The sequence below is a fragment of the Lolium perenne genome, chromosome 7 (assembly GCF_019359855.2).
Source record: "Lolium perenne isolate Kyuss_39 chromosome 7, Kyuss_2.0, whole genome shotgun sequence".
In the NCBI taxonomy this organism is placed as follows: Eukaryota; Viridiplantae; Streptophyta; class Magnoliopsida; order Poales; family Poaceae; genus Lolium; species Lolium perenne.
Genome location: NC_067250.2, coordinates 9,307,518 through 9,320,826, shown reverse-complemented (window position 1 = coordinate 9,320,826; position 13,309 = coordinate 9,307,518). Strand labels below are relative to the sequence as shown.

The 13,309-nt window shown below is 45.3% G+C and overlaps 2 protein-coding genes across 2 annotated transcripts; both read right to left on the bottom strand.

Moving 5' to 3' along the window:
* Positions 1 to 4,415: 4,415 nt before the first annotated feature.
* Positions 4,416 to 6,133, bottom strand: LOC127311497 (uncharacterized). Its single transcript, XM_051341931.2, has one exon. The coding sequence runs from the start codon at positions 6,012 to 6,014 to the stop codon at positions 4,860 to 4,862; it is 1,155 nt and encodes a 384-aa protein (XP_051197891.1). The 5' UTR covers positions 6,015 to 6,133; the 3' UTR covers positions 4,416 to 4,859.
* Positions 6,134 to 8,792: 2,659 nt separating this feature from the next.
* On the bottom strand, positions 8,793 to 12,300 carry LOC127311498 (V-type proton ATPase subunit e1). Its single transcript, XM_051341932.1, has 3 exons — positions 12,052 to 12,300; positions 10,980 to 11,027; positions 8,793 to 9,060 (listed from the first exon to the last, which is right to left on the bottom strand). The coding sequence occupies exons 1-3, from the start codon at positions 12,147 to 12,149 to the stop codon at positions 8,997 to 8,999; spliced, it is 210 nt and encodes a 69-aa protein (XP_051197892.1). The 5' UTR covers positions 12,150 to 12,300; the 3' UTR covers positions 8,793 to 8,996.
* Between the last annotated feature and the right edge of the window lie 1,009 nt (positions 12,301 to 13,309).

Genomic DNA, 13,309 nt, shown 5'->3' with positions numbered 1-13,309 from the left:
TCGCATTGATGGTGTTGGTGGTGGCTTGAACATTGGCTATGATCACGTTGTGATGTAAAAACTATGAATTATGCATCACGTGTTTTGGATGTGCTATGTTTGATCAGAAATAGTTGTCTAAAACCCTGTTTTGAGGGGTTGGAAACTCGTCCGAGCTAGCAGACCCGTATCCCCACCCCGTAAAACAGAATCTTCCGTAGGATTCTGTTTTACGGGGTCTGCTAGCTCGGACGAGTTTTCGGCCGGTGGAAAGTGAATATAGGGCTCTCTACTCGTGTTTTACGCGGCAGAAAAATAGGGGGTCTATTAGACATGCTCTAAATGTGAGCATCAAGGTGAGGGCCGTGGGTAGAAAGGGATGTGCCGCCACAAGTCCAGCACCTCTCCGAGGGTGGTTATTACCAACACAAATATTTGTACAAGTGAAGATGCATGAATGGTTGATTGAGTCTCCGAAAATAGTGTTATATACATGTCTTAGAGGTTGATAAATATCAAACAAATTGGAGTAGTAGTTGTTAGTTAGTAGTGGGAGTTGGGTTTGATTCTGCAAACTGAAATTAGTAGTGGGGCTTTCAGATTGGTCTCAAATTGAAGTCCCAATAGGCCAATTGGTGGTGGGTGGGGAGCAAAGATAGCTCCAAGACTGGGAGCAAAGTGGAGTAGATCATATTGAGAGAAAAAAAAACTAAGCAAAACCAAGCAAATAAGGCGGGAAAGACGGAGGAGGTGATGGAGACTGGAGCTTAATTATGGAATAGTAGTTGCAGTGGTGGTAATCCGAATCTGGGAAGGGATTTCATGAGCATATTGTTTTGGGTGTGTGCATGGTTGCATCAGAGAAGTAACAAAAAGGAGTGCAACACCCATACAAATGGGCTGAACTATATAACTTTCTTCATGTGCCTTTTCTTTTTCTCAATTATCTGATCTTCTAGATGGCATTTAACCATGGGTGTAAAAAAATAAAACTATAGGAAAATTGAAGGAAATGGATGTGAGAGTTATGCAGTTCCAGTTGTTAGCTGAAGTTACGTCGGGAAAATAGGTACCTATTTGACTGAACCTATACCCCTTACCTAACTATTACTACCTCTGATCCGTATTAATCGACACGGCTACCACTCTCCACATGCGCTGAACTAACTCCGCATCGATCAAGAGCGAACGGAGGAAGTACATAACTTCTATATTTACTACTATTTCTTTGGGATTTTTCTCTTCATAGTTTGATCACTAGTCTATGTAAGCATGCACCACCAGCCCTGTAGTTAGCTCATTCTTCTCCCACAACACAAAATTAAAGTAAATATGCTTAACCCAAGTATAATCTTCCTGATTATCAGTGACATATTTGGAAAGCATTGCTCAAGGAGATCCTTCATTTCTTTTTTGCTGCGACTCCTAATTAAGCTTCTTTTCTGGAAGGAGGCCCCATGAGGATCCTCTATGACTCTAAAAATCAATATGTGGAACGTTGCAGATCTTCCACTTAGTGTGACGATATATTATAAGCTTCACAACTTGGAGCTTATATTTTGTGACCTCGCCTGAAAACAAAACTGAATACGGTAGCAACTTTGCAAATAATTGGTTTTAAAGTCGAAACAACTCTATCAATTCCTCCCAGCAGGTAACCCACCTATTTTATTCAGAACAGTTAGATCTATTGAATAGCTCAGGGTTCTTTTTAAGAAAAAGGTCACAATCTATCAGGCCAGTAGTACACCCAAATTTTGTTTCAGAAACACCAGGAAGGTCACCTTGATGGATTCCTTCTCTGCAATAATTTGCTTGACTTCTGTTCTTCCTTTTGTTCTCATGTTGTTATGCAAGTAAAACCAATAGAAAAGAGAATATATAATATTTTTCCATGAGCCCATGGATGATAAAGAATTCAGCAAGGTGATGGGGCTGCATGACCTGTGAAGGTGATGCCCATTTTGGCTACAAATGGTTGTTGCAATCATTGCTCAGTCCTAGCTACTTGTATAGAGTTCAACCTTTCCTTGTTTATCCTGAAGACTAGAAAGTAGTCTGACTATTGGAGCACCTACTCCAGTTTGTTAGATAGAGAAAATATTAGTAGGATGTAAGACTAACAAGATCACCCCAATCTGTATTCTCACATTCTTCTGTATACATATTTACATGTGAATAGCGAAAACCATGATTATTATTTCTGAGGATACCATGCCTACTTTCTTGTCCATGCAGATTCATACAAATATACAAACTGCAATTGGCTAAAAAGAAACTATATGTAACAAGAAAACAAAGTGGGCGTCTAAATCTAGGTGGAATACACGTCAGATGAATTGGTTTCAGTCAGCATCCTTCAAACTTGTTCCTACAAAACAGGCATCTCTCCTTGGCTTCTCTTGCTACTGAATCTGATCTTATCAGAACAATAACAATTAAGAAATACACTAATCACAGCTGCTAGTGCATGAAAGAAATAGTGGAGAAGTAGTGTACTTCCAAAGCCAAATGCGATCCCGAGGATGGTGGATTCCATTAGATTTTCTTTCCTGGTGTCACCTGCTCTTCCAACAAGCACACAAACCAACACAAGCCGATCCAGGTGACGATAGCTGTATCTTAATCCTACCCCACACTCCACTACGAGCATCGATGAAGTTTGTCCCAAATCAAAGCGGCTTCGTTTTGCTCACAGAATAATAATATGCTCACCTCCATCTCCAAGATTCTTCCCTGATGCCGTGATGCATGCAGGTTTGGTCTTTGGACCATTCTATCATGTACTCACTCTGAGAACACGCGCGCCATACTTGCTCCTTTCTTGGCACGGCAATACAATACTTCGATGGCTTTCTCTTGACTTTTCAGCTAAGATACAGAGCATGTTGTAATGTAATGCAAAAGAGAGTTTAGCGCGTGCACTGACCGAAAGTACATTCTTTGCCACGAAGAACCAGTATCGGCACAAATCTTCGTTGATAGGAATAGGATAAGTGGCAGAGTCAAACCCATTGATGAACATAGTAGCTACAACTTCCAAAGCCTGCAAAGTCATAGATTAAGCCTTAGTGATGAGTGACTATACAAAGTAGTGCTAAATTGTTTTCAAGTGGAAGATACAGGATGAAGTGGAGAGTATCTTAGGCTCTCAGCAAACGCTTAGCACACTACAGGTGGTGAAGGCATGATCGGTCTAGGAAGTGTGAAAGAGACTGAAGACAGGTAAGCACTAGCGCAGTCCAAGTTATCTCACCATTCTGCAGCATTAATAAAATGCCTTCTTTTAATGTATACTCTCCATTTTAATAAGGGGAACTAAATGTTTCTCCAGACACAGATAATATAACAGAAGAAAAAAGAATATGATGGAAAAGTGTTTTTCAATTTATTTTATTTTAGAAAACAAAAATTTGGATGATAGTATGATGATCTTAGTAAAACCATGACTGAGTGCTGCTGTGCAACAGACCTTTTATTTTATCTGAGGAGATAAAATCTCAACAATAGATGAAATCTCAATAAAAACTATAGAAGCCGAAATCATCCAGTAAAAACATGTGAATATGCTCTTCTGAAATGCAAACTGACAGCTTAACATGTTTGTTTACATTACACAACATGTATTCAAACGGAAGAATGGATCCATCAGTACATTGCTGCACATGCGGTCAGTATAAACAAGGTAGATATTTTTAGAAATCAGTTCGAATTTAAACTGAGGGTAAAGGTCAAATGTTTCTCAGCTTGCTTAGCACACTAAACTACAGGGAACAAGAAACAATTTGATGATGAGATGGAAAACCAAATGTGATGTTCATTCAGAAAAGAGTAAGATCTAGACAGAAATATACATACCATATGGATCGTGCCGTGCGACGATAAGCAAGTACTTTAATCACTATAAAGTAGTTTTGTCAATCAGAAAGTATAGGATGAAGTAGTCAACATCCAGTACAAACAGAAAGCTGAGGTCGGAAACTGAATTCTTGCAGTTGTGCAGCTGGAATATTTACCAAAAGAACTGTATTTATAAGGTAGATGCGTTAGTGCAAGGAGAACTGCAGCCAGACTACTTCCTACTATAATCAGAATACTGGAAGTGAGAACTCAGACAGAACAACAATCAACTGCTTGGAAAGTGCAAGAGCCATGTTTAATTTTTAAAATTATATAAGAGCCTAGTGCATATGTAGATTTGCAATAGGTTACTAATTAGTAACTACATAATAAAAGAACAGTGGCATATTATGTAATACAAGCATGCCAATGTATAGATTTGGCTCATGATAAACTATCTAACAGTCTGATGATTTACATCAAGATGGCAATTTCAATCTAAACTTCCTCTAAGCTAGCTCAGAGAAGAAGAAAAAATGTGGCATGCAATTTGTCAATCAAATACATGGTAAGTTCCAAGAGCAACACACTTGAGATGAAACACAAGAGGAATTTCTTTTCTTCAGCTGGAAGCACAATATTATACACTGAACCACTTACATTCAGATGATTTTATATCATGATACAATGTACATATTCATTCCAATTGAGAAAGAAATGATTCACTCGTGTCTATGAAAGAGGATACAAGTGAGAATACAACAGGGTGACTGACCAGTCAGTGTCTGATTGTGAAATATCTCTGCCCAACAGTGTAAAAAAACTGATCTTACATTGCTTCTCCAGTAAATAACAGGCCAAAAAAAAAAAAGATCAAATCTCCAATCCAACATTGCTCTCGCAACAAAGTAGTGGTACATACCAAAAACTTGTGCCGCCCTACCAAAACTCCGGCAATCCGGCTTAGAATCTGGCCCTTCAGTTACAAGTCCATCGGAACCAATCGCACAGTAAAGGAGCTAAAGAACATGATTGATTGGTCACAAGACAAACGTCCATCCACGTTTGTAGAACACAAGTGTGCCCACGGTCACCGCCGACCACACCGCTACGACCCAACGGGCCGCGAGCAATGCCGCCTCCTTCATGGCGACGGACCAGCCAACGAGCCAGTCCAGCCCTGCCACTCCCTCAAAGAAGTCCTTCCCTTGCACCCACCACAGCGCCAGCAGCGAGAGCACGAGTAGCGGCGGCACGACGAACTGCGTGGCCGCCACGCAGAGATGGTGGTTGTGCAGGAACACCTTGGCACGGCCGTATTCGGTGTCCGGCGCGCGGTTGGCGTGCAGGCGCTGGTACCAGCAGAACACGGCCTCGTTGAGGTACATCTGCACGGCCCCCCTGGAGGCCAGCAGCTGGAGCCCCGCGGCAGCCGCCAGCAGCTTCGCCTCCAGGTCAGGGCCATCCACGAACCCGCAGCACTGCAGAATGGAAGCCCCGGAGGAGACGAGGACCGCGAGGTGGAGCAGCAGGCGCGCGGGGGCGGAGGAGGCGAGGACGGCCAGGCCAGTGCGGGGCTGGTCCGTGCCGAGCCAGAACGCGCGCGCGAAGCGCGTGGCCGGGAGCGCCGCGAGGGAGGCGACGGAGCCGGCGAAGGGGCTGGAGGACAGCACCGTGGTGATGAGGAGCGCGGCGAGCGCGGACGCGAGGTGGGCCGGGCGCGGGGAAGACGAGGTGGAGGTGGGAGGGAGCAGGACGAGGCGGACGAGCGTGAGGAAGAGGAAGGCGACCGGGAGGAGCGGCGCGAGCGGGGAGAGCGAGGAGGGTGGGAGGAGGAGCGCGGGCGGGAGGAGCGCTAGCGGGAGGAGGAGGGCGAGGTGGAAGCCGGCGAAGTGCGGGCGGGAGGCGAGCGCGGTGTGGGAGAGGCGCAGGCGGTAGAGCTGCGCGGAGTTGGAGCCGTCGTCGAAGGAGGAAGGCGGGGCGGCGGCGCCGCGCTTCCCGGCGGCGGAGCCCGGCGGGCGGAGGGCGACGCGCGGCCCGGTGGAGGGGACGGCGTCGGGGTGGATGTAGGTGTGGACTGCGTAGAGGAGGAGAGAGGGGATGTGGAGGAAGTGCAAGACGGCGGCGAGCAAGAGTGCTGCGGCGACGTGGAGGGCGGACGGCGGGATGGGGAAGGGAAGCTCGTAGATGGCCATCGCCGGCGGCCGGAGCTGGGCGGTGGGTGGATCGATCAGCTGAGCGGAGATCTGGGGAGGAGTGTGACGGAGTAGGCAGAGAGACGACGAGCGGAGGGGGCAGTAAATGGGCTGGGCCTGGGCTGGGTTTTGGATGCTGCCCAAGACCATGTGCAAGCCACCACCAGATTTCAACTTTTGGTGTGACTCGAAACTCTTTAAACAAATGAGAAGTCTTTTGTTTTGTTATGAACATTTTTTTCACCAACAATTGCTCAATAAATACAAATATGTGTCTTAACGAAACAAAATATGCCACAGTCATGAAAAAGGCAGCATGAATCTTAGTACTTCACGTTTATTTATTTATTATATAGGGAGGATGAAGCCAGGAGGATCATCATCCCAGAACCTAGTCTCCCTCGATTCTTTAGCTAATTTTGCTAGCTGATATCACATCAACTTATATAGAAACTTATTTCTAGACGTAACATTTATAAACCTTCTGATGATTTTCATCTCTTTGTACTTACACATGAATCTTAGTGAACATAGTCATTTCTCAATCTTCTGAGAAATAGCAAAACAATTTTTTTTAGGAAATGCCACATGACGTTTATTTATTTATTAGATAGGAGAGTTACATCATGTATTGGATAGGATGCTCACGCTTATTTATTTATTAGATAGGGAGGATGAAGCCACGAGGATCATCGTCTCACAACCTAGTCTCCTTCCATTCTTTAGCGAACTTTTGCTAGCTGATGAGCCACCATTATCATCCCTCAAGCAATAATTCCATCTATAGAACTAGCCTTCAAGAAACATTCTACCATAGTAGCTCAGTATGGACTCCGAACTTCATTAACCCCATTGCAGGCTTCAGTCAATCCTAGAGAATAAGATTATATCACCACTTTGGAACAGCCGAATACTCCATGAGCTCTAAACCCTTCAAGAGAGCAGTCGGTTCAGCCATAGTAGCATCGAGGATGTGATCCAACAAACAAAAACCACCAGCAACCGCCTCCCCGTTTGATTTCCTTATCACAACTCCCGCAACTCTTAACCCATCGGTAAAGAAAGAAGCATCAATATTCAGTTTATAGAACCCGTCGCTGGCTTACTCCATACCATTGTTTTTGGTGTTGCCTTTTGATTTGCTGCTTCAGAATTTGCCGTTAATGAGTTAATTATAAACTCTGAGCTCGACACTGATGCTATTTGAACTCCCTTGATACACTATCTAGGCTACCACCATATATACCAGCAGCCCACACCATGGCCCACACCAATTGTTTCCTGCAGCCCAAGCTCACCTAGAACCGGAGAATTTTGTTTTCATTGGCATAGGAGACCTTCAAGAACAACTGAACCTGAATGATCACACCCTAGAGCTTCAGCAATTATCTCTTTCAAACAATGAAGAGCAGGTGTCTCATGTCCTCGGGTCCATGATGACAAACATGACACTTCGCAAGCACCCGAATATGAAGGTCTATGTGAGCATCGTTAGCTCTAGCCCCTCCTAATTACCAATGATCAGCTAAAAAATGAACCGTTCCGCTCTCTTCCTCTCGTGAGAGATGGCGGCTGTAGTTCCTCCCGATCTCGTCTGGCCAGGCCGTTGGTCTTGGTCCACTCTCCCTCTACTCGCTGCTCCGGTGGCGGCATGGGGGAGGGGGATCTCATTCCTCCGTTCTAACATAGTAGTTAGGGTAAGGTTTTGTTTCCTATGGTGCGCTGTTGGGGTGGTGGGAGCGGCGTCCATGCTAATAAATCTGCCTCAACTCTACTCCCACACCGGCGATGACCTTCTAGGCGGCGTCTCGGAGTTGATGGCAATATGTGCTAATTGGTCCTTTAGATCGACAACTTGGTCTTCTCGCCGTCCTTCACATCTGACGAGATTAGTTTCTTGGCGACGACGCTGGCGGCCGGGGCGAGGTGGTTCTTCTGGAAGAAAGATGTTGGTCTGTAGGTGGTGAATATGTCGGTCTTCTCCAAATTCGTCGATGAAAGGCGATGTATCTTGGTTCAAGACTGCATGGGGACGTCCCCTGGTCGATGTGCCACATCAACATGTGCCTCGGCCTGTTCAACGACTCACAAAGCCTCGTTGGCAATGGTGTTTTTTCGGATCTTGCAATGGTGAAGGTTTGGCGTCTCTTCATGTGTCCGTCTCAGCGGCGTTGGAGTTCGGCAGCGGCCGCTGGCTACGGTAGTTACAGAAAATCGTAGGGATCGTTGTGTATTTCTCAATCTTTTAGGATTTTATCTGCAAATTCCGGATAATCATTTTATCCCGATTTATCTTTTAATTTTCACATGTGTTGCTTCATGTAACTTGATTTTCGATTAACGAAATATGTGGTTGCTCTAAAAAAAATGTAGGTCTATGATGACAAACAGGGGTACTCCACAGTCACACAAATATGACGAGATGCAAGAATAGGCTTTCACCGTACCATTGTTATTTGCATGCATTCATAAACTTTTTTTTTGGAAAACTACATTTTTTTTCATGTTGCAATATCTCGGTTATATTTGACAATTTGCCCACAAAACTGGCATTTGCCAAAAGAATTTGCATGTTGCAACCCATGAGTTTTAAATTTGTTCGATGGAATAAACAATCTTTGATTCATGGGCTACATGTGTCATGTAAAGCTGTATAGGACACACGACTCACACTGAAACACCAAACTATTTCACGCAGACTTTGTGTTCCAATTCAAAAGAGCCTCAAGTACATTTAGAATCACAAGGCGCGACACAATGAGTGATCCAAGATCCAACTAACAACAAAGGGGTGGCATTAATAAATAGAACCATTATTATTGTGTATATAATACAATTGCATACACTAATCACAGCATTCCTCCTCGAGGAAGAGTAGCACAATCTCACAGTGGTTCTTTATTTCAGTTTCACAAAATGAATAGAGGTTCTCAACCAAACAATAATACATCATGGCTGGATCTTAAATTATCTTTAGCTTGATCACTCGCCGCTCAGGATGGGGTTGATCAGAGGCTTCATCTGCGCAAGATAGACGATTGCCCACCTGCAGAGAAAGATTCAGTAATTGTTAGTAAAATATAGAGACTTGCAGGATTTGAGCCTGCCAACATCAAGCTGATACATGCAGCAGAAGGGTTATAGGCAGGAAATACTATAATAGAATATTTAAATCAGGTAGAATATCTGCAGTAGCTAGGAAAGGATGGCAACAGAAGTGTTCATCCAAGTGATATTTCTATCATTATTAATCTCTTCTAGTCCCTCAAGCCATTATATTGCTTTATGGCAATATGAAACAGCTACCAGGATTCTAGGACCCATATGCATAAGTAGCTATTTTTTCATGATCATTTTAGATTGGGAAACTTTTAAGTTAGGACAAAAACATCAAGTTCGACAAAGAAAGATCAATCAACAAGGTTAATACTAGGTCTGCGTTCCTTGGTCACCGATCAATCTATCACAAGCTCCTCATTAGGTGCACCGAGCCTGGAAGAATCAGTTGATGGCCTCTTTCAAATAATCAAACTATTTTCTGTGGATATTATTAAAAAAACAAGACCGGCAGGAGGAGGAACTCCTGTGGCATTTTATTAAGAAGATATGTGACACATGTCCGACCCGGGGGGGGGGGGGGTCGAACTCGCGCTGCCTGGGAGGCGCCACTGCGCTCTCACCACTGGGCTAAGAGCCCATCCACAATTTGCTGTGGATATTATAACTACAAACCTTATGGCTATCCTAAATTTAATGTGAATATGGCAACCTCTCCGGTGATTTCTTTTGGTTTATCCTTGTCTCACATGTAGTGTTGGGTGGTCGAATGTGGAAAATGGAGCAGTTACTTAATGATTTTTTTCTCTTATGTACTCATGAATACAAAGGTTGGCTTATTAAGCACGATGAAAAATTTGCTACGCTCAGATCTATTTCTTAACATAACAATATAGTATAGACGAGTCTGTCCAATTTCTTAATAAAAATTAAAAGAATCTTCAAGGAGGAAGAACTTCTGCTACCTCTAAGTATGGTCCCAACTTCTGTGTTATCATTTTGGCATACTTATGTAATCGAGCAAAGCTAGAGCAACCTCCTAAAGAGGTTGGTGAGTGAGGGGGGGGGGGGGGGGGGGAACTATGTGCTTGGTTATTCCGTGAGAATGCAGTTAGGGATGGAAATAAAACTAGAAACTTGCAAGATAAACGAGAAACTCATGGCTAACAAGTCCTGCCGAGATTTAATCTGCAACAAGCCAAATTACTCTTTTTTTTGACAATAACAAGTTACTCATTTAACTTGTCAAGCTCAGTCAAACATGCACTTATATATTTCTTGTTTGTCGTTGCACAATGGAGATTGCTGTGTCTTGGTTTTATTTTTATTTTTTCTATAGAGAATCATTTTATAATGGTTTAGATGAATCGATGTGCTCTTTTCCTGGGCTGGATCGTACTGCCTTTGAAATGTTAGAATATTACGTGCATTATATTTGCATCTTGATGGCCCATGGCAACGCACGGGCATTCAACAAGTTTTAACTATAAACCTTATGGCTATCCTAAATTAAATGTGAATTTGGCATTGTATGGTCAGAACAAAAAAAAATGAGTGCAATATGAACCAGTGGCAACACAAATTAAAGCAATTGTGCCATTCTAGAATAATTGATCAGCATTCCCATAGGCCAACCGAAAGACATCCTACCCTTGCAAGAACACCTTTAGGCAAATGCAAAATGGCACCATGGTGTGATTCAACATATAATTTAAATATACCAAATGATGTTGCGTGCAAGTTGGATAGTTGTTGGGAACAACATAATTAATGTCATAGTAACAACATGAAAAAATTTATAGGAGCAGCACGTCAATCAGTTGTTGGGGGTAATCATTCCTAAGCAATCCAAATCTAAGCAGAAAGGAGAAACCAAGCATGCAGTTGTGGAAATAGATCAGAACTTACATCATCCAACAACAAACTGTAGCGGTAATAACCAGAGTCAAATGGAACCTGCAAAACAAGAGTGAAGGAAATTAATTAACCATGTTACGAAAAGTTACTGGATGTATATATAGTGCATAAGTAGGGGCATCCAGGAACACAAGAAAATTCAAGATTTTCCATTCTTTGCATCCACCAAAATTTCAAATGATAGGAAATTGACACCCAGCAACAAACCATAGACATGCGTTGCCAAGATAGGGTGGAGAATGCAACAGTAGAGATAAAGAAGCTAAACTTAGGGTGAATCGCTTGTACGCTACATGGAAACCTGGCAAATATTTTTGAGTTAACTTAACCTACACAAGATGAGCCAAGGCTCTGCTGCGCCGTAGTTGTACCTCGACAAGAAACTAACCTTTCAAGATTTATATAAGATGAGAACCTATAATGGTTACAGGGAAGCACATTGACAATCTACAGATCCATAGGTTTAACCACCAGCTGTTGCTATTTCAATAAAGGTGAAATGTACGTATGTGCCTGTCTACCCAGTTGGTGCCAGTTTAGCCCGTTGGCCTGGCCTTTACCGAATCAGTACCAACTAGCTTTCAACTGGCGGCATGTGTGCAGGCATGCACAAAATTGCAAAAGCTGCAATTGAGCAGCTAACTAGTCGTTATGTTACCAAGGAACCGAGATTATGCTGTACCAAATTCGTCCAACAAAGGCAGCTAGCGGTGATCAATCGAGCATCAGACAGCAATTTCAGCACAGAGCTGCGCGTTTCACGGAGCATATAGCCCAGTATCATCGCCCGGCGGATCAAGCCAGCCCCAGACAAAATGTCCGGGCGGAGGATAACGCAATGGCGACGAGGCATCCACCCACCCACGGATCTCAATCGGAAAGCCTCTACTTGTAAACCGGCGTAAACCAACCTACGTAGATCAGAATCCCCAACACACGCCACCACGATCCGGCGATGTTGGGTCAAATCGGGACGCCAGATCCGAGCACCGACAGGATAATCATCAAACCAAAGGGGGATTTAGCGGGGGCGGATCAAGGAGGGAGGGGGGAGAGCACGTACAGGTTGGTGGAGGGGCCGCGGTTGCAGCAGAGGAGCGAGAAGAGGCAGCCGATGATGCCGGCCAGGAGGAAGATGCCGGAGGTCACCAGGAACCCCATCGCTGGCTGGCTGGCTGGACGGGTCGCGGGATGCTCTCCGCGGGAGGTTGGGCTTCGCCGGATCGCGGGGCGGGTCGCCGGGTCCGGGTGGAGGCAGGGGAAGACGGACGGGAACGGGAGGAGGAGGAGGGTGATGTGATGTGATGTGATGTCGGGAGCGCCACGTCCACGTGACGGACGTGCGTGCGCGTCGTGGATTGGATCTGGCCTCTGCGGGAGGACCATGGGCCCGGATGCGGGCCCATCGGATGCGGGCGCGTGGCTTTATGGGCCTGCCTAGTGTTGGAGTGGTACAATCGACGATGAGGGAAGCAGGCTTTGTATCTGGGTTGGACTCTCTGCTAGCCCACTTAGCTCAGAAGAGGATCACTTGACCTAACCAACTCACTAACACGTGGTAACCTCCGTTCTTCCCCTTTCTTTCTCTCTCCTCTCTACAGCCCCGTTGAGAGTCGTCTCTGCTTGTCTGACTCCTCTCTCCTTCTTCTCCACCGGCGCTGCCGGCTGGAGCGGGGATGAGATAGGTAGTCGGGCTGCTGCTGTAAATACTAGTAGTAGTGCTAGGGTTAGGATTAGATCTTGGGCTTGTCTCTGGTTTGCCTGTATGGCGTTTGGCTTCATGCCATGGAGACCGGGCGTGCTGGTGTCTACGCGCGGCACCGGACGGCCGTTGGCGACTCTCCCCGGTGAGCTTTCATGGTGGGGGCTTGCTGCTGGGAGCGGATCTGGCGGGGTCTTCTTCAATAAGCGTGGTTGTTGCCCAAATCGTGCTGGCTCTGGGGCTGCCTCTGTCTTCTTCAACCATCATGGTGATGGAGGAATGGAGGGGTGCAGCTTCTTTCTCTGCTTGCGTCGATCTGGTCTTCAACGGGGAAGTTCTGCTACTCAAATCGGGAGCACATCCTCGGCGGCGCTTCAACGGCCTCCTGCCGTTCTGCTGTCGACTTTTATGGCCGAATGGTGGCTGCTCCGAGCTCTGGCGTATGCGGCTAATCTCCGGATCCTTGGCCGGCGTCAACTCATCTTCAACCTCCCGGCCGGTGTGCCAAAGAGGAGGTTCTTCAGCTCCTATGGCGTGGTGTTCCTCGGCCGCTCCGTCCCAAGTGGTGTCGTCCCCGGTGATGGAGATGGTGGCCACGACTCGAAGCTTCAACACGAGA